The 21661-nt window shown below is 44.3% G+C and overlaps 1 protein-coding gene across 4 annotated transcripts in view; it reads right to left on the bottom strand.

Annotated features, from left to right (window-relative positions):
• Nucleotides 1-21661, bottom strand: part of fgfr2 (fibroblast growth factor receptor 2) — a 37648-nt gene that overhangs the window by 3978 nt on the left and 12009 nt on the right. For 3 of the 4 annotated variants that reach the window (XM_085368865.1, XM_085368868.1, XM_085368866.1), the window contains 11 exons: nucleotides 19023-19192; nucleotides 17237-17360; nucleotides 12676-12866; nucleotides 11439-11583; nucleotides 9797-9996; nucleotides 8171-8310; nucleotides 6022-6143; nucleotides 5081-5191; nucleotides 4238-4428; nucleotides 3469-3591; nucleotides 2310-2380 (listed from right to left, as the gene is read on the bottom strand). In XM_085368865.1, coding sequence (XP_085224991.1) covers nucleotides 2310-2380; nucleotides 3469-3591; nucleotides 4238-4428; nucleotides 5081-5191; nucleotides 6022-6143; nucleotides 8171-8310; nucleotides 9797-9996; nucleotides 11439-11583; nucleotides 12676-12866; nucleotides 17237-17360; nucleotides 19023-19192 — 1588 coding nt within the window. The remainder of the gene's footprint in view (nucleotides 1-2309; nucleotides 2381-3468; nucleotides 3592-4237; nucleotides 4429-5080; nucleotides 5192-6021; nucleotides 6144-8170; nucleotides 8311-9796; nucleotides 9997-11438; nucleotides 11584-12675; nucleotides 12867-17236; nucleotides 17361-19022; nucleotides 19193-21661) is intronic. The other variant, XM_085368867.1, reaches the window with a different exon arrangement.

Raw genomic sequence — 21661 nt, 5'->3', positions numbered from 1 at the left:
AACATTTACTTGGCTATGGGTTAGAAAATTACAACAGTGTGACAGCAGTGGTGTCAATGCCCTCTTTCTGTTGTCCAATGACTCGTGGTTCAAACGCACTGCCAGTGCTACTCTGGCCCCGATCTCAATGATGGCTTTTGTTCCCGGCTGGCCAGTTGCACAGACTCGCATTGTCTGATCGCACCACACCAAAACAAACGCTGGACCACCCACTATTGACAAAAGAGCCAGAAAAGACAAAAGAACTCCAGAGGTGGCTGGTGACTATTAATTTTTAACTACTTCCTCATTGCAGCATCCGGTTGTTTAACATCATCGGCTTTCATGCTGCTGATGTCATCATCGCGTACCGAGCGTTTCAAATGAATCATTCGAGCAATGACAGCACGCTTGATTCATGTTCACCCAATGGCTGCAGCTATTGTAACGTGCAGACACATTTGACAAAACGCAGTGTGTGCACATGCATTCAGGCAACCACAATCTGTGTTAGTGGTCTAACTAGGCAAGTATGCACAGAGAGGCAGGTTGGGCATTTATCAGGATCTTCCATCTGTTTACACAACCAGCCAGCCAGGTTTCTTCTCTGCTCTATCACTGCACTTGTTGACACACTCATTTCTCCTTTCTGAGATTGTAACCATCGCTCAGCGCTTGTTGGGGAGAACAAGTTTGTGTCTACTTGCAGTCAGCCATGACGTACCAAACAAAGCAACACGCTTGGGGTCAATTTACCTGACCTGGAATGCGGCCAGGTGGATCTGTATGTACTCCAGCCAACTAGATGCAGAATCTATACTTAAAAAACAACCAGTCAATAAACATTCAGTTGGGTTTTTTTGTTCTCTATTGTTGAAATTTCTGATGACAGAATGCAGCACAAAAACCAGAGAATAAATGAATATGCGATTCGTATGCAAATATGAATACTCGAGGCCCTGACAGCTGGACTGTAAAGTCCCCATTTGTCAAAACAACAGCACACGAGTTCAATTGGAATTCATGTATTCATTTAATCTGATGTCACGTATGGATCGCTTGTCATTCTGGCGACCAGCGTAAGCGCCGCTCCAACTGCACCTCTGAGAAAAAGCCAATTACTAAAAGTGAGTGATGAATCGTAATTAGCGGTGAGCTAATAAGCAGAACTACAGTGGCCACTTCATGACTGCACCCCACCCCCCATTCAGCTCCTCCCCCTTGTACTTCCTAGGGTTATTGATTGCTGCTGTGGAACACGAAGGGCATCATGTGTACTTACACATCCTTATGTGCACAAACAATACACAGAGGCACGGACAGGAAAGAAATTCTCTATCAAAGGGCTTAGACGGATAAGTGCTATATTTAGTGTGCTACTGCTGTATGACTGAAACACACACACACACACACACACACACACACACACACACACATAAAGCCTCCCTTCCCAGGGGTCAGCATGCAAGGCATTTATCTAATTGCCACATACACTTTCTGCCGCCAGTGTCTGGAGCAGAAGCTTCAAACAATGCTGTCAGAACACATAAGACTCAAACAGCAAAAAGAGAGGGACGTGCTCCCTTTGTTCTGTTTTTAGAATGAGTACTCTTGATCTTAAAAAGAAAGAGAGACAGAGACGGGTCAGCAATTCACATACCAGATGAATGAAAATAAGAAGAGTAGGGGAAAAAGGGGGGGGGGGGGGGTATTTTGATCGTGGAACTGCTCCAAAATGATGATCCACATGTTCAAAGTGTTGCTGAATAAGGAGAGGAGAGTGAAGAGGGGATGGCAGGGAGTTAAAAGAGGCTGGATGCAGGGAGGATGAGGCCTGCACAGGGAGGCTGCAGCATTGTTGCGTTTAGAGGTGCATGGGGGGCCCAAACAAGATGGGAAACTTCCGAGCAGGGCCAGAGGAGCAGGGGTGAATCAGAGGGGGAAAAGAGGAGGTGCTGGTGTGCTCCGGGTTCCTTCTAGGCCCTTTGAAGCCGGCCAGATTAGTAACACGGCATTGGCTCCAAGTCTAGCGTGAAATCCTCACTTTTGCCACAGACTGGCCACTACTGGCCCCCTACAGCCAGTCATCCCCCTCAACCTAACACTCACCAACACTGCACCAAAAAAAACCCCCAAAAAAACCCCAAACCATCACCTACCCTCTGTTCCTGTACCCCATGAAAAACAATCACTCTGACTGCAGGCTATAGAAAATAGCTGTGACAGCATCTTTTACTTTATGATAAAGCTTAATGTACTACTGATGTGAGTAAATGGATTTTGGATTATTTACAGTGGTGGGACACAGAAACACTTTGTTATATACTTACACATCACTCTGGTGTGTGTAGACCCGGTCGAAGAGTGCCTCTGGAGCCATCCACTTCACCGGGAGACGACCCTGAGGACGGACACACATACACACACACACACACTCAGGTGAGAGGTCAAATAAAATGTACCCCTTAAAAGACTGCCGAGCTCTAAATTTCTTGCTTCATCAGCAAGAAATTCAAATCCCTCATGACCAGGAGATCTCATTACTCCTGGAAAAGCTGATATGTGGAAGTAGTCAAGGGAATAAGGCACTAGAGGAGCGACTGTCTAGGGGAGAATGGATTTCCCTGAGGAACGTTTACATTGTTAGGGCAATAGAGCTGATAAACAGGGTCACGGATAAAGAAGAGTTTATCACTGTAGCATTGAAACACTTGCCGGGAAGCTAAGCGTAGCTGACAAGGCGACCTTGGTGAGTATATATTATCATTCAGACACTAAATAGGTATTCTTTAGTTACAGATGCTGTGGTGGGCAGCAAGTTAAATACACAAAATCTGAATTTGCTGTAGTTTTCATTCATTCCATAAAGAATTATGAAGCAATTCAATAAAAGGCTGATGTAAAGTGTCCCATTCCTGTCAGACCAATGAAGATTAACAGAAATATTAAAAAAATGCAGCACTACAATGATGCCTCTGTCTTTATTGGTCCCGTTTCAATCATTGTCGCATTTGCTTGCCCTAATCTTCGTCACCGTCAGCATCATCGAATATTGTTGTTGTTGTCAGCTAGTTCTCAGCGTGATTGTGCATGCGATGAAAAGGCAATCATGCATATGAAATGAGGATGCGCAGGCAACAACGTTCTGCGGTGGGAAAGAAAGACACCACTGGGCCGCTATGGAGATGTCAATTACGGCTAAGCTGCTGCTCCCTCCCCTCTCGCTCGGTCTCTTTTCTGGGCTAATTGTATAAGTGTCGATGAAACCAAAAGAACAAGAGACTGAGGGGTAATCAGGCAGAGTCTCCAGAAGCACTAGATTCACAGGCCGCCTGGGAACCTGCAGCTTTTGCCAAGACACCAGCGGAGGAAACGGAGTGAAACAGAAAGATGAGGGAAGGGAAGGAACTGGAGCAAAAGGAGAGGAGGGTGAACTCATCCCCCGCTGAAGCTCTCCAAAAAGCATCCGCTGACACGCAGAGTACTTACATTGGTCGTCTTTTTATAGTAGTCGATGTTGTGGACATCCCTGGCCAGGCCGAAGTCGGCGATCTTCATGATGTTGCTCTCTGTGACCAGGACGTTCCTCGCTGCCAGGTCTCTGTGTATACACTGAGATGTGGATTGAGAAAAGAGGGGGGAGGGAGAAGATGAGAATAAGACAATTACCTCATTCTGTAAATAAATCAACTTGGAAACAGGTGCATGCTTTATTTGGGATGGTGTTAAAGTGTCTGTGGTGCATGAAATCATCCAGAAATCTCCTGCACAAAGGGAGTGCTGGACTGAATAACACGACGCCACATCGACTACACAGTCTTCAACAAGCCTGGATCAGTAAAGATTCCTCGCATACCTTGACACATGTATGGTTGTACATATGCACTTTAGCGTGTGCGTGCGTGTGAGGCAGCGTGCTCTGTCACATTCCAACAGTTAGAGGGAGCGTAATGCTGCTTTCGGCCAACATGGCTGCACCCCTATTGTGAAAACTTAACAATTCTTCTACACAGAGGGGCTTTTGTAGTGGAATGAGAGACAATGTAGGGATTTGGGCAGAGAGGCGGGGTAAGAGTTGTGTTTTTAGGAGACAGTATTCCCACAGTGAAGCACATACAAGCTTCTACGTAAAACCTTTGTGGATACAGCACATCAAACCCTCTGTGTGCTGGCACCGAGATCTGTTTTGGCAACCAGCAAGCGTGCGATCGATATGAGAACAGGGCATTGTCTGTGTCTGTGCGTGTCCTCTCCTTACCTTCTGCGATGCTAGGTACTCCATGCCCCGCGCCACCTGATAAGTGCAGGAGACCAGATCTTTGAACGTGAGCTGTTCGTCTGAGACACGGGCGATGTCGTAGGAGTATTCCATGCCGGGTGGCCGGCGGGCTCGGAGGTACTCCCTGAGGTTACCTTTGGAGGCGTACTCGACTATGACATAGAGGGGGCCTGCACAAGAGACGGAGCCAAACAAGTGTTTGAACTTGAATTATTCCCTTTGAAACAAAGTGACAAAATTCAGAGTGAATTTTAATGAAAAACAGAACATTCAGATCATAAAACCAGCGCTTGCTTCATGGAAATTTCTGCTCAAAAACAGTTGAGAAGGGCTGTGTGAGAAACGGCATTAAAGCAGCCAGTCTGTGCAGAGCTGCATTTCAACAGTTATGTGCATTTCCAAAACTCAGAATAGCCAATTCTTTTTCTTCTTTTCCTTTTCACAGTAATTGCTCCAAACACAAATCTGCATATGAATAGACGATTCCTGTTGCTTTGCATGCAGCTGAACAGCCCGTGTGCACAGAAAGAGACTACGCTCACTGAAGAGCAAACCACTGACTATCATGTGATGACAATGTAGCTTTTTATCATCTTTTTTAGTGACAGCTATACTGGAAACCTCAAAGACTTTAACATTGTCCCCTGAGACTAACTAAGCAGAGTAAGCCAGTGGGTTTTTAGTATTGTTTTCATGGGGACTCAACAAGTGTGCTTAAGGACACTAAAGGGTCCTGTGGCAAACCTTTATGGCATTGTACAGAAAATCAGCAAACTCATCTGCATATGCATGCACACTGATTCTCACAATCAATGCACTCACCATCTTGTGTACAGGCCCCCAAAAGGTTAATGATGTTCTTATGTTTGCCGATCATCTTCATCATCTCCATCTCTGACACCAGGTCAGACAGGTCTTTCTCGGTGGCGTCATCTAACAGCAGAAGAAGTCACATATTAAAGGTTGCCAAGAGAAGGTCTGAAAAACACACACCCCATATTCCAAACGCCCCTTTAACCCTTTGGCTCAGGACTAAGGAGCTGTCCCTTTAGACAGCACCCTGTTTTTTAGGTGCGTCTGATTAAGTGTGGATGACAGACAATGTCGGCTCGAGTTACAGCAGCGAGGGAAGCTCCCCACAATGACTACAGAGGCATCCTTTCAGCACCAGGGCAAGGGAGGAGAAGGAATTAAAGACGTTCAATCTGGATTCATTATCTGCTGCACAGGCTCCTTTTGTCATGGAACTGATTGAGCAAGTGGAGATATCCCAATAGCCAGACTGGCATTGCCTGCATTCCACTGCACCATTACCGTATCTGGAGTCGTTTTAAAAAAGCAGACGTATACTGTCGAGGTCGGCCCAATAGCCTGCTGCCATGTCTGATCTCACCGTACCCCGCAACCTCAAACCAACCCAGTGCCCCCTCCTCCTGTTTTCATTAATCTCAGCAGTGCTGCTAGTGTGACTTACTTCTTTGTGTGGGTGCTGACTGAGCTCCAGCCAGCTGCTGCTCTGGGGTCAGGTATGTAACCGCACCCTAACCCTTACCTTCCCAACCTGCATCCCTCTAGCTGTCACTCAGCAACCACCAATAAGGAATAATAACGACAGCCCCAGGCTCCACCACGCACCTTTAGTGAACCCTCACTGGAACATAAATCACCTGTAAAATGTTCTCACCTTGCTCAGAAGACACAATGAAGTAAGTGTACATCTTATCCCCGCGGTCTGACACACAACGCTACTGAGACTCACTTACCTTTCAGCATCTTGACTGCAACAGTTACAGCCTCCTTGGGTTTGTCCTTATCGATGCCCAGGGCCTCTGCCATTACGACTTGGCCAAAACAACCCTCACCAAGGGGTTTGCCCAGGGTCAACCTGCAGCCACAGAAGGAGAAGCAAGAAGGAAAAATAGACAGGAAGCTGATTAGCTGCAGAAAGGGAGACAAATGCATGAGGCTGATTTGTGTGCACTGACTCACCCACAGTGCTGCAGTAAACAGGTTAGAGTGTGGGAGAGAGGGTTAATGAAACCTGGCACAGAACCAGCTTGTCAACCTCACCCTATCGGTTTTGGGGTTTTTTTCTCTAGACTGCTACGTTTAAATCAGATTGTGTCTGTGTGAGTGTTTTATTGGCACAGCGACCGCAGCCTCTGCCAGGGCAGTAGGTAGGAAGGCAGACGTGGCTACGATAATCGTCTGATAAAGTCAGGGAGAGGACTAATTTCTAAACTGTTTACCCTCTCTTGGCATGTTTCAATATACACTCTTCTCAAGTCATTACACAGAGCCTACTTTAGCCTTAAAACATTGGCCTCAGAAGGATGGAATTCTTCCTTTAGTTTGCCTTACAGGTGCATGTTTCAAAATCTGGTGTTAAATTTAACGTCCAAACTCTATTACACTGATTTATCAATCAGGGGGAGAAATTCTTACACAGGCTCTTTCATAACTTTGCATCAGAGCTGCAGCACCAATCAGACCACTGAGCTGGTAGTGTAGCCTCCTGTCTGTTATTTGATTGACAGTAGAGGCCCTTACCTTAAGGCTCAGTGTACAGGCTATGTAAATATTCAAACTGGGACATGAAAAAAGCCTGTGGCCCTTATGTAGTAACACAATCCTCTGTCTGTCCACACTCAATGACAACCAGTCTGTCTTTCCAGCCACACATAATCAATGTTATTTTTCCTGCACACAAACTACAAACGTTAGCATTCCTAAGCCTTCTGCAAGCCCAACGTGATCCCTCGGGCGGTAGGATGGCAAGCAAGGAATAAAGACTCAAACAGAGGCATGCATTTATTCAACCCAGACAAAACAACTATGGTTGCTTCATCTAAAGGGGGTCTAAGTGTTAAAAAAAAGCAAACCTCAGCAGAATGCCATTCAGCAGCACACACTCACAAAGTCTAATATGATATCAGAAATGTTTTTCCCCCACTGATGACTGGTGCTAAAAAATTTTATTTATGATCCAAGTTCTGTTTTTTTAACAACTCATTTTAACAAAAGACAGGCCTCCTTTCAGACTAACAGCTTTGGATTTTCATTTTTCATTTCAAAACGCAAGGCCTCAAGACAGCTTTAAACTGCTCTAACCTTTGCTGTCCTTTTAAATCCACCCTAAAGCTTATCACTGGCTGTAGTTACTGTGACTAACCAAAACCTCAGCGGTGCTAATTCCTCTGGTATGAAACCGAGCAAACACTCCTAGCCCAAACATGCAGATGAAAGCTGTGAATGCTAACCACTAATTAGCACAGCTTCGCTCCTTCCCAACAGAAGCATGTGTGTGTGTCACTACGGGTGAGCGAGAGTGTGACGTAGCAGTCGTTGTAATGATGAGGCGGTGTGCAGCGTGCCAAGTTCAGGTCATTTTACTAAAGCACCAACAGATGAGCCAGCAGCCCTTTATCTCAGTTACCACAACTGTGCTTTAACAGTTAGTCATTAAAGTCTGCACTCTTCACCTATAAAAATGATTAATCTGATCATTTAGCAGGTGAGATCAAATCAGATAGAGGCTCAAAGACGGCCCCAAAAAAGTATTATGCATACCATCAAACAATTACTGCACACAGGCTCTGAATCCTTAGTGTTTTTCTGAATACCCCCTTTCAAAAGAAAGCAGGACTGGGTAGCAGATCAGCATTTTCAGGTGTTTTTTGGTTTATGCAGGAGCTGAATTTGATTTACATAATTGTCTATTTGGCATTTTGTAAAGTGGTGAGACATGCAAATAAGAACAGGGAGTTCTTATTTGCGTGACACGAGCCTAATCTCAAATTCTTTTCTGAGGGAAAAAATAATCAGTTATGGTTTTCCTTTCTTCAGGGTACAAAAACACCAGTAAGTAGGAAGGATAATGTCTGTGACAGGAAAAGGAAGAATATTTCTCACCTGTCTCTAGAAAACTCCCACCGCGGATCCTCAGGAAGGTCGTACTCTGGGATTGGCTCATCGTGTGCAGAGCTCCGCCGTGTCGTGATGCGCACCAGAGGCGTGCTAGAGTTCATGGAAGAACTCGAGTCTGCTGAGACCTGCAGGATGAAAGGGGATTGGCTGATCACCGCGGTCTGGATTCACAGATCAGTTAGAGCTCCGAGGCATCACTAGAGGAGTAATTGAGGCATGTACGACTGACTACTTTATTTACAAAATAACAACATTGCTGGGAACTCTGGCGCGTCAGCACAAGTAGTATATTTGGGAATTCCACATTTAAGGCTTTGGTATTACGATAAAGTCGTTCCCAGAGCCGGAGATTACATTTCAATGATGATTAATTGAGCAGCAACAGTAATTTTGATAAATATGTGTTAAATGCTCAGCTTCGCCACCGTCTCCAGGGCTCATCTCTCCTCCCTCCAGCCTAACCTTACCTTGACACAGGAATCAGTCTCTCTGCAGAATGTAATCCAACACTTTTTGTACCTTTTGGTTTTCCTTTGAGGGAAAACTGTGGCTCATACACAGGGTGAAAAAAAGAAAAACTGTGGCTGCAGTTTCAGGCAGCAGTGCTAACTTGTACAAAAATGCACGCCACCTAAATGAGATCTGGAAGTAGATTCTTTAAGATACCACATCAGTTGTAATCTTTGTGTTATTTACAAGTGTATCAACCATGTATGAAAGCCCTGAGAGGCATGTGAGAAAGAAACAAAACTGATTACTGCATTTTTTTATCTCAAGTCTTTGCGAGCTCTGTTGCTCTTTATACGACATGGCCTTACTTTGGTCTTTTAAAAGAAATGGTTATCATAAAAAAAACAAAAAAATAGCATGTTTTTTTGTTTGTTTGTTTAAATTGTGGCAACACCTTCATTAGGAGAGAAAACTATGTAGCTCAGATTGTGCCACAATGTTTTTTCCCCTCACCTCTCATTATTTGCTATGCAGCTTTTATTTTTTCAGCATTACTCTATATCAGGGGTTGTCAAAGGTACAGCTGACAAAAACGATCCCATTTGGCCCCTTGGACTAGAAGCGTGAAAACTGCAAAGAAAGGGTCCCAAATTTGGAGACTTTTTACTGCTTATTTATTTATTTTAGTGGAGAAGCATTGTGTGTTGCAAGGTTAAGTTTATGCAAGCCAGAGGTTGGAGTCCTCATTAGTTTTATGACGTTCTTACTAACAAAGAAATAACCCCTGGCCTGCTGGACCACACCAAAGAAAGGTGATCAACGCAATGAGCCATGCTGACACATTTGCTTGACTTGCAGCATGAGTGTTTCTTTGTAATGCAGTAAAGTGACTGAATGTGGGAAAAAAAGTGCATTATTATAGTTCGATTTGTAAAAGAACCAGTAATTAAAAGTTTATTTAATAGATTATTATGCACTGGCTGTGCATATCCAACCCACTGGAGATTAAACTGGCCTGTAAGATAAGTTTGATACCCCCAGTTAAAACAACTATATCATCTAGACTGTCTGTTATTATGTTTTGTGTTTTCAGCATGTATGCAATGTGTGTTATTCTCCTCTAGAGGTGTAAGATGCCTTTAGAACTCTTTATCTACTTTCTGTTACCTGGCGGCGCAGGGGGATCTGCTTGGTCAGTTTGTGAACCGCTGGCTGGCCACCAAAGTCGGGCTTCTTTGCAGTGTTCCTCATGCGGCACACCACCACAATGCCCACCATGCAGGCAATGAGGAAGACGCCCGCGCAGTATATTGCGATCTCCACGTAGTCTGGGGAAATGGACTCAGGAGTTTTCTCAAGGGCTGAGGAAAACAGAGAAATGGCAGCGAGGGTGAGGTCAGGCGAAGAAGGTTAAAGGAACACTCTCTAGGATTGCTCACATACGTGCTCTCCATTTGCACAGACAAACACGGGTATCAGACAGACAAACACAGAGACAGATGCTCTGGAGGTGACTCATGTATAAATGTAATCACCATCAACGAACTATCGCCTGAACTTCCTGTCAGAAATGGTCTTAGTTTATATTTGAGTGTGTGTGTGTACACTATAGAAACAGACTGTTCCATAATGCATAGCCTCCAGACCACAAACAAGGCTTTTGTACAGTACAGCCAACCAAACTGCCTTTCAGCCAGCTGGAGGTGAAGCTACTGTACATGTAGGAACCTTTCTTCAGCCTACTTTGTATCTGCTGGTCCAAAAACCACAGCGCACACACACACACACACACACACACTCACACACAGAGGAGTTACAGCCTTAAAGGCGCCAGCCGTGCAGATAGAGCTCATTGAGTGTAATAAATATTGCATATTACTCCCAGAGGAAATAGCCTGCTTGTGATCATTATGCGGTATTGTTTACAGACAAAACCCAAACTATTATCTTGTTACAGCCTTAATGATGGTTTAATACTGGCTGTCTGTTGAGGGCTGCCGACAGCCAGCTACTCTCAGTCACATTTAATGCCCACTGTACTTTTTGAAAGGAACTTGAGCATCAATAATCACCCGTTTAGCCTGGAACTAACTCGTCGATGAGTTTTACGTTTCTCATCCTTTGGCATGTGTAATTACAGCCCGGACATTCAGCAATGGACAAAAATAGAGGATTAAAAAAAAAGGATGTTGATAAATGACGACGCACACAAGCATAAGACATTCACTGTGCAGAAGTTGAAAGCTTTGGCTCTGATAATTGAGAAAGTCAAGCCAACGTGAAGCGAGTGTTGAGCTTTAACTTTCAACCTTTATTTCAGGGAGAAATAAGAGTTTTTAAAAGATTCCAATTATCAGAGCCAGAAGGGGGTAAAGTACAGCTTGAGGCATAAGGGGGAAAAAAATGCTATTTTTGTGGCACTCAAAGACTTTCCCCGAGAAGCAGGAGACAAACAAGAGCGACAGAAGAAAGGCAAACCTTCCCCACGTTTTGGAGTCTACAGGTACTTGAACTGTTGCTGGAGCACACCAAACCACCCTGTCATCTGCTGTGAGCATTCAGCAGCTCACCAGGCCATATCATATTATAGAATACAAGCTCTCCCTGCTTTTTGCAGTGCATTGCCTTGGATGATGGCCGCGCTGGCTCCTAGCCATAATCTGCTATTTGAGTTGTGTGAATTAGACTCCAGAGGGAGGATTTGCCTTCCAGAGAGATAATTGAAATGACACAATCCAATCATTTTTGGAGAAGAATGAGAGCGGGAAAAGAGAAACAGAAGACAGTACATGGGTGTATATACCTGGAAGCACCGTCAACCAAGCAGTGTGATAGGAGATCCCAATAGAATTACCCGCCAAGCACGTATACTCCCCAGCATCTTCAAATGTTACATTGGGCAAGTAGAGAACTTCTATCTCCTTATCTGTGGTGTTAACACCTGCAGTCTGGAAGAGGAGGAGGAAAAGAGGGAAGGTGAAAGTAGAAGAGTCAAAGAGAGAAATAAGGACGGAGAGAGAAAGAGAAAAAAATGAGACCCCACAGCACCAAAAGAGAAATCAGAGGAGCTGGATAGTATCCATCGTTGCAGTTCCATCTAGAGGAAAGGATGTTGGGAACACTCGGGGCTGGAGAGGACAAGGGGACACAGATGGAACCCAATATGCCACCAAATACATGAGGAAAACAGAACAAGTGCACCAGAAACAAATACCCAAAAGGTTCCCATCACCCACAGAACCTGCTAAGAAAAGGCAAGTCTAAACCACACATTAGACACATGCACAACACAGAGCGAGCATGGAGAACACTGCAACACCATGCATCACCTTGACACAGCTCGCACAGAAAAAAGATGCTAGCTGTGTCAATTTTGATGTCTAGGTGTGCGGGCTCGTCCAGTGCTTCCATGGTCTCACCATTCCCAGGTAATGACGGGGGGTGGGGGAACAGCTATTACACAAGGGCGCAACATAAAGGGGGAAAACGGACTGTGATACCAGGACAACCAAGGGACCACCAGCAGGACCACCACAGCACAGCAAGTCAGGATCGAAGCCTATGAAACCACACCGGAAGGTAGGGAGGGAGTGTAGGTGAGTCAGGTCTCATAGGTTACCTGTGATGACAGTCAGCCAGCCCGACTGGCTGACCTCGCCTATATAATTGGAGGCTTTACAGATATATTCTCCAGCATCTTCTTCTGTCACGTTGGTGAGTGTGAGCACTTCCACGTCTGAGCTGTTAATGCCTGAACGCTGCAATCCACATACACACACATTCTTAGACACGCACATCAAATGAATGAGCAGAATTAGTCAAACATCACGACTACAGCTACTGCATATGGATCTGCAGGAGAGAGGAGAAAGCAGGAATCCCCACGGATAAAACCTGGCACTTCATCAGGGGAAAAACAGAGTTAGTTCCTTATATGACTGCTGACATTCACCTGGAGTCACTGGCAGAACGCCACAACGGAGGGAAGGATTTTTGTTTACGCAGAAATAAAATCTAAAAGGGGACGTGAGGCGACCTACCTTTAACACTCTGACATAGGGGTGTCCATCTATGCCGTAGCGGCTGCCGTTTTGAGTGATATGTTTTAGCCACTGGATGTGAGGTTGCGCATCACTGTAGACCTTGCAAACGAAACGGGCATCCTCTCCTACGTGGACAGTGGTGTTGGCCGGGAGGCCGGCCTGAAGAATAGGCCGATGAGGAGACCGCTCTGTTGAGAGAGAAGAAAATTAGAACATGTCTAAATGCCTGCCACTTCCCTTTAAGAGTCTCGTAGTTAAATCTGATGTTTAAGAATGTGAACGTTGATTTGTGCTTTATGCACTGTGAGTGTGAATGGTTTTTCCGAGCAGCCCAGGCAGGTATAATCATGGTGATCCCGATGTGTAAATCTAAGAAGCTCTTGAAAGCTACAAACAAAACAAAGAGGAGTATCTAGCTCTAGTAAACAGAAATCAGGTAGAGGAGGACTTTTATAAATCGAGGCGCACATTGGGGGTTAACCTAAACTATGTGCCCGTCTCGGAAAGCGGAATATCTTCATAGCGCCCTCACATCTCGACTTATCTGCATTCTTTTACAAGCAAACATTTGCCCAGAGTGAGACCTGTGGAACAATGCCCCCTTTCAAACACCACCGCTATGAAGAGCCCACCAACCCCCACACTGACAGCAACCACCCGCTGCCACTAAACTCTCACACACGCACAAAGTGACATCACCGAGCCGGGGGCGCCGCAGCGCCTTTCCAAAACAAAGCCTGAAGGTAACTGTAGTGAATACGTTTGTGCCCGTGTATGTATACGTGTCGGGGTTCGTCACGGGGGATGGTCAGAGCGTGGAGGCTGGGAATTAGAGAGAAAGAGGGGGAAAAAGGGGGGGGAATAATTAGCAGGGTGAAAGGAAGGAAAGACGAGGGATCGACAGATGGATAGTGCAGAACCTAAGAGGTAGAGACTTCTTCCATGTGTCTGCATTTGTCTCCACGCTCCACCTTTTTGACATCTGTCAGATCAGATCAATCCCACCCCTTATTCCTCCCTCCTCCCCTCTGCACATTCCTAGAGCACGTCTTGTTTATTGTCTCTCTTTATTTGCCCCCATTTTCTCTCCTCTCCCATACTTCACGAGCCTCCGCACCCTCTCGATCTTTACAAAACAGGGAGAGGTGATCGACTTGAATTTCGTGCTCTTTGTAAAACATACCGAACAGCATTTTATGAGGCAATTTTCTTTTTAAAGAACTTTAAAACCATTTCAAAATGTGAAACAATCACACGCAGAGGAACATGTTGGCAAGTCAAAGGACTTTTTCCTTTTTCTTTTTTTCTTTAAATGAACTTGAAACTTTATTATAGCTGTGCCAATTCTGGCTGGAGCATTTAGAGCTGCATAGCTGACTACTTAGACTAAATGACAGAATATGTGGTGGTGTGAGAAAAATAGGCCACGTAATGATTTGGGAGAAACCCGCAAACAATAAAAGGCTGTGGAGCTTTTCTTTCTTAAATTAGAAAAAGGAATATCACGTGTGTGTGTGTGTGTGTGTGTGTGTGTGTGTGTGTGTGTGTGTGTGTGTGTGTGTGTGTGTGTGTGTGTAAACTCTTAGATCTGATGTTGTGAGGACACAAGTCTGTTCATGCTGTCACATGGAGGAGATTTGGCTTTGGGAAGTTCCCATAGCATAAATCATAAAGATTTAGCATGAAAGGTCAGTTTAAGTTTAGAATAAGGTTAGGGTGAGAGTTAACGAGGTAGTAGTTATGGTCAAGTCTCCAGTAAATGAACACAAGGGATGGGAAAGTGTGTAACGCGTGGTTATGGGTCTAGAAGTTTCCCCATTGAACTTGTACAAGAACTTAAAGGAAGGAAGCAGAAGACATATTTGGAAAAAATTCCAGTAAGCAACAGAAAAATAGGCCAAAGTTAAGGTTTCTCTGTATCAAAACAAACGAAGAAGCAAACCCCGCATTAATTTTTTATGTGTTGTTGTTACCAGGGTCACAACAAGGAGATGGCATTCCATCGTTCAAGTCTGATGAACTTTGGGTGCTGGGTGGCTTGGCACACAGTGACCTGAAGGTCAGGGAGGGGCTTAGGAAAAACACAGCACAGCACAGGAGGACACAGGGCTACCCACAAAATGTCACATAGCCACCCCGATCTCTTTTAACTCCTCATTTCTCCACTTGCCATGGCTGTCACTTTGCAACCCTTTCTCCAAAGCCCAGCTTGAACCAGAGCAAACTGGCTGCTTTTGGTTTTAATAGCTGATCATGCAGGTCATTTGGACAAAAAAAAAATTAAAAAAAAAAAGACAGATAAGAGCAGCATTTTCTGTCCCTGCTTCCCTTCCTTTTCTCTCTTTCTCCCCCTCTCTCCATTCTGTCCAACCAGCTATAATGGAGTAAAATGAAGCAAGAGGTTGCAGGGGGCAGTGGCTGTGGAGCCAGACATGGAGGGGGTTTACTGCTCTGCAATAAAACAGAACAAAAACAGAAATATGCAGTCTGAAGGAGAGCTTGAGCTAAGTGCAGAGCGAAGCAGAGCAGGGGGCCTTAGTTGGGGAGCATTTGCGCCCGTGTGTCGACCTCCACATGTTTGTGTGCCTGTATGTTCACTTTTGTGCTAAAACCCTCAGGTATTTGATCTAAATCTGATACAGTGAAAATAATACTCATCATTACCATGGAGGCACTAATAAAAAGAGCGTGCAATTACAGCATGACTGCTAAAGATTAGTGACAGAGCTAGAACCATAAACTACAAATGCATGAGTGTAGCACCCTAAATTTTCTTCAGTGAAACAAGCAGCTGCAGCTTCATGTCTATTCTGATTATTTGTGGTTTACTGACTAGGCTGTAGAAGAATTACTATGTCAGATAAGTTATGATGCGCAGCAAAGGCCAAAGGAGAACTGGTTCAAATCCAATTTAAGATCAAAGTTGGTGTGTGCGCTTGCACAAGCACACAGGCTTACATTATCTACTATCTTTATCCCACTCCCCTTGTTGTCCGCACAATCGATTTTGCAAACTGAGCAGAAAAACAGTCTTTGCTGTCTTACTCCAAAGGTCAGAAAAGGGGGTTGACTGAGGTGGATCTGAACCCTGTGATACTGCTCAGCCAGCATTCTGTTGTCTCAGAGTCTAGATGATAAAATCATTCACAAATCTTTTTACTGACTTGTAAGTTGTACTAAATGACAAGAATTTGACATTTCATGACATCATCAGGGGCCAATTTGTAAGAAACATGAGTAGGTTCAACATTTTTTTCTTGCAATTTGCATTAAACTATCCTTTAAATAGACACTAAACATTTGTTTTAGCTCGTTGGGACTGACATATCAAGACAAATTACAAAAACAACCTATTTTATTTTATCTGGACAGCATCAAATCACAACAGCAGTTGTGGCAAGACACTAAATTCCCTACAATACAGGGGAAACCCCAATTACAACACAAGTACAACCTGAACTTTATCTGAATTTATAACCAGGAAATTAGACTTCATATTTTTAAGATATTCCTGCAGTTTAACTAAGTGGTGTGTGTCATCTCGCTTCACCTAGACACAAAGATGGGTATCGTCTGCACAGAAATGAAAATGTATGCTATGCTATCAAACGATGCTGCCTTAGGGAAGCATGTATAATGTAAACAGAACTGGTCCTAGTACAGAACCCTGTGGAACTCCATAATTAACCTTAGTGTTTGAAGAGGGCTCTCCAGTTACATGAACAAACTGGATTTTATTAGACATGATTTAAACCACTGCAGCGCAGTACAAAATACTGTGGTGAACAGTATCAAACTCTGCACTGAGGTATAGCAAGACAAGCACAGAGATGAGTCCACTGTCAGAGGCCATAAGAAGATCATTTGTAACCTTCACTAAAGCTGTTTCTGTGCTGTGATGGGCTCTGAAACCTGACTGAAACACTTCAAATAAGCCTTTCCTCTGCAGAAAATCAATTAGCTGTTTCACAACTGCTCTTTCAAGATTCTTCAGAATCAAGAAAGAATTATCAAAGCAGCTGTATGCAATGATATGTCTGTGAGAGGGTTATGAGTATTTTTTTTAAATTATTTGTAAAGAAATTCATGAAGTAACTACTAGTTAACGTAAAAGGAACAGAGCTCCGACTGTCAGTCTGGCTACAGTGCTGAAGTCTGATTGTTTTCTTCAATCACTGCTGAATAGTGAGACAACCAGCTGTACAGAGGGCAAAAAAAATAGAGCAATAAAATGTTTTTCAGGCCAAATGAAGATCTTCTACATTAGTGAGACACCACTCAATTCTTCGAGTAGTTTCAAAATCATCAAATGTTTAACTTAACACAAATTAAATATTGTTATATAAATTATTGATAGCCATATTAAAACTGTTGACATATTCATCTTTAGCTTCCACATTCCTCATTGACCTCCACCTGCATCCAGAGCGCACCTGGGCAATTCCACAGAAGACGCTCTATTCCCACTGTGAGAAACACCCACTGCCCTCCCCCTCCTCCATCCCTCCTTTGTTAGCCTCTCAGGTGTACTTTGAGCCTAAGTGTGTGTAGTACTGACCCACTACATCCAGGGTGTAGGTATGGTTGATGGATCCAAACTCGTTCTCCACCAAACAGGTGTAGTTGCCTTTGTCGGACGGCACCACGCTCTCCATGATGAGGGTCCAGTGTTGGCTACGCACCTGGGTAAAGGAGCAGTCTCTTGTTATGCGCAGACAGAAACTCACACAACTTATTATCACGTGCATGTCATTAAATACTGAGCCACTGAGCAGAGATTAGACACCGAGAGCCGGTGCTAAATGTGAAGACTAGGAGGAAAGAGAAAAAAAAAGGAGCACACGACAGAGGGGATCTGAAAAGAAGCATTAAAGAAACGAGACGATCCGGTGTGCAAACAATATTCAGGTCAGATTTGAACAAAATGACTCTCCAACGTCACAATCTTTTCTTTATTCATGCAGATTACATACCCTGATGGCGAAAGCTTCCCAGTTTATATCACCGTCTAAGTTCCGAGTGCTCTAAGAAGTACTTACACTGCAAGTACGCCTAACATTGCCCTGCGTGTTTCCACGTTAGCCGTCTACCTCTTCTGTCAACCACTGCTATTTCATTTAGTCTCCCCCATCCTGTAGTCAAAGCCATTTTAAAAACATACAGTTATTCATACTTATTTGCAAAAATAGCTTCACCTCTGTGTGGCATCAGCAGGTGTGAGTTGACAATAGAGTTTCCATCAGCACACTGAAGAGACACTGTAGCCACTGCTTGTACAGGCCTACATTTCACACAATGGAGATATTATACTACAGGGCTGGGCTCAGGTACAGCTTTTGTCCTGCCTTTGTTGACAAAAAGAGAGAAATGAACTGTCCACGGTAGATTTGACAGCTTGACTGTGTCATTTCCGCCACGTCGTGGCTGTTTTTTGTCCGTGCTGTAATGAGTGTGCTGAAAGCCAACAGGAAGCAACATTAGCGGCTACATCAACATTAATCTGCACCTAAACTTTCCTGGCAGTGAAATGTGTTTCCTCATAAACCACAAGTCATTAACCAGGAGCCCCAGACTCATTCAGCATCACTGGGTCTTTTCATAAATGAATTTCATAACTGTCCATTTGCATTATTAATGCACTTCATCAGTACGACTCCATCATATACAGTAAGGGGACAAAGATGAATTTAAAGGAGAGAAAACAAACTGTAACCAAATTGCGTATCAGACTAGCACCAGTTTAATCTACACCTGGAATCAAAGGTGTAAACATGCACAGCACATGAATTTTAAATATAAACAAGCTCAGCTATAGCATTTGTAAATCATATTTCAGGTCAAAAGAATAACAAGCTGGAATCACTATAAGTCTCCAACCTAAAGCCAGTGGGACAGGTTCTCCCTGATCGAGTTACCTCAACATTGTGAACTCATTTCAAACCTGACGCTACCGACTTTCTCTATGCATTACTGTTTAGGAGCATTTAACCCTTATGTCCTGGGCTTACATTTCTAATTGTTGGGGGTATAGAACCATGTCAAGTTACAGTGAGAGGCTCTGCAAAGTATCCCGGTGAGAAGAGGCGCACGGATGAGCAATTCCAATTTCACACCAGAAACCCTGCCCTCGTTTCCTCTGTCTTTCCTCCTCCCGTCTCTCCAGCGAAGGGTGGAAAAGGGGTGAAAGGACATTCAGGGAAGTATTGAAAGGAGAAGGCTCTCCTTGCAAATAAAATTCACAAAATGGCCATGAGAACCGCAGCCCAGAAAAGCAGCCAAAACCCAGAGAGGGAAGTGAGTTGACGTTAGTAATAAAAATTCTGATCTATTAGTGTTTATCCTACCTTATACCCTCCCATGCGGTCCTCTTGGCGGAAAGGCTTGCTGTTTTTAAGCCAGCGCAGCTTGGGCTTGGGGTTGCCTCCTGCAGCACAGCGGAACTTGACTGTGTTGGCAGCTGGCACCGCATGCAGCTTCTTCTCCATCTTTGCTGATGAGGTCCAATACGGCGCGCCTGCAACCAGAGAACAGTTGGTGTTGAGTGAGGCTGAGATTTCCTAATAATGTCCTCGGCATTAACATTTTGGCAGTGGGACTGCAGACTGGCTAAGGCATGTACATTTGAAGAATTACTGCAAGAAGAGACAAACCTGAAGCATTTGTAAAACTCCCAGGGCTTTGGGAACCCCAAACCCCCCCTCCAACAGAACAAAAACCAGAGCTCAACATTCACAGAGCTCAACAAAAACACACTTTTCCTGCAGGCTCGACGGGGTGTAGCAGGGGAGGAAAAACATCAGCTCTAAGGGGAGAATGTGCCTGGGCGTTGCCAGGAGGGTAACTAGACCATCACATTCAATTTCATCTCATTCCACTTAGCAGCTTTTTTCCTCCCTCCACTTCCTCCAATTACCATAGCTGCCCTGTTTATCTGCCTGTCACTTGGCTAGATATGGACAGCAGGGCCCAGGACGCTTATCACCTTTTGAAAATCATTATGTGCCATCAGGGGAGAAAATGAATGTCACATTTAACGAAGGATATCAGAGTTTTCGCTGCATACTTTTGTCCAGATTCATATCAACACCAAACTGACAACCGTTATTTCTCCTACTGAAATCTGTCACCGTGCTTGTGTTTCGTCCATTTGTCAGCTCCTCTTTTTCTCACAATTTCAGTCACTCAGTCAGCTGGATTCCCCCGCCCCTCTTTTTTTTCTCTGCACCTGGGAGGGTGATTGCCTAAGCAGATGGGACTCGGAGGGGAAGAGAAACTCCAAGTCAAACAACAATCCAAACGGTCTTCCACACCATCACTTCCCCCTCATATGGCAAGTAACAGAGGGAATACCCAAAGATAAGACTGCTACTGGTTCAAACACAAGCTTAAATTGAAGGAGACTATTCCCTGCACTCTCTTTCCTTCCCGCCCATACTATCAGCAGAAGCCACCAATCATTTCTCTGGCTTAAACAACCGGACAAGTCGAGCATATTTGGAAAGTACAGTCAGTAAACATCGCTCTTCCTTCCTGAATGGATGCATACAGTAAGTGCTCGCACTATAATTAGTCACTACCCCTTTCATCTTCCTCCTCACTCTCACTATCACTGCTCTTCTTTTTCCTCCAGCTTCACTTCCGCACACTCGCCCTGTTATCACTCCATCCATTCAGACAGAGACAGATTAGGTGGAGACTAACCCATCGTGAGCCCGTCTCTCAAAACCGACCTCTGACCTCAAACTGGCAGCCGGTCAGAAGATGAGGTTGAGCCATAAAAGGTGAGCAGTGCAGTTTCCCATGCTCTCTGTCCGGAGGGATAGCACTTCAAACCCAACAAGCCCTCAGATGAAGCCAAACTCTCGCTGGCCCAAACGCTTTGGCCTCCAGGAATCCCTGCCGCCCCCAAAGCCCTGCACATCCGGCTCCCCGCTCACGGCTGTTTATCCTTAGCTGGCCTGGGGTGAGCTGAGGTTATCTAACTCAGGCACTGAGAGTCAAGATTTTTTTTTCTCTCTAAGCTCCTCTAGAGAGCTAAATCTGCAAGTGTCCCAGAGAAGTATTTCATTGTTGAAATGATTTCTTGTTAAGCTGCAATATCCTCCTGTTTACCGTTCATCTGTGCAAGCTGAACAAGTGATTTTTCTTGATGGTAAATTAGTACCAGTGCTGGAAAAATCTGTCAAATCAAAGTACCTCTAAAATGTCAACTTTTACCATGTTCATATGGGTTCTTCACCAAGACAAATTTGATATAAAAGCATTCAATTTGTAATGTTTTTCTTGATCAAGCCGAAACGCTGTTATTTATTTTGACAACCTTTCATGATGGCAGGATTTCCTAAATCCAAAAAAGAAATATGCAACAAACGAAGGAAGCTTCAAAGAGTTATTACATATGTTTAACACATGTGAGGAAGGTTTAATTCGATCTGAAAGATAGTGGCAGATCAATCGTCATCAAGTTTTGATTCAGACATTGTTTAATCCTGGTTGGTTCGCTTAGATTTATGACATCAACTTTTCTTCAGCTGAGTCCCACCCAACAAGGAAGATGATGTCATAAGCAAAGTAAAAACTGAGACGGGGAGGAGTTCCCTTATAAAAATTCGAAAGATGCACAACTTTTACCAAAGGGAACACGCAATAAAAGTGAGCAATCATCTAAACAACACAACTGTAAACAGGATACAGGTCTGATGATTTAGACCCGAGCTTAGAGCGAAGCTCCTCGTGGCTTTTCAACTTAATCATGACATCAGTCCCCCCTGCCCCCCTTCCCTCCATCCACCACCCTAAGCATGGCTCCCCTCACAGATCCCTGTAGAGGCTCCTCTGCATCTTCTCCAATTACACCACCCCCCGCTGATAAACAAACAAATTTCCATCTTTTCTTCACTAGCATATGTTCGTCAGTCTTCTGTACAAAGTTTAAACAAAATGCTCTGTGTTGCCCGATCCAGAAAATAAAGCCACGAATATA

Source organism: Diplotaxodon limnothrissa, linkage group LG13 (genome assembly GCF_057381915.1).
Source record: "Diplotaxodon limnothrissa isolate DT_005_m linkage group LG13, D_limnothrissa_male_GT1.1, whole genome shotgun sequence".
Taxonomy (NCBI): Eukaryota; Metazoa; Chordata; class Actinopteri; order Cichliformes; family Cichlidae; genus Diplotaxodon; species Diplotaxodon limnothrissa.
This window is presented reverse-complemented; position numbering and strand designations above follow the sequence as displayed.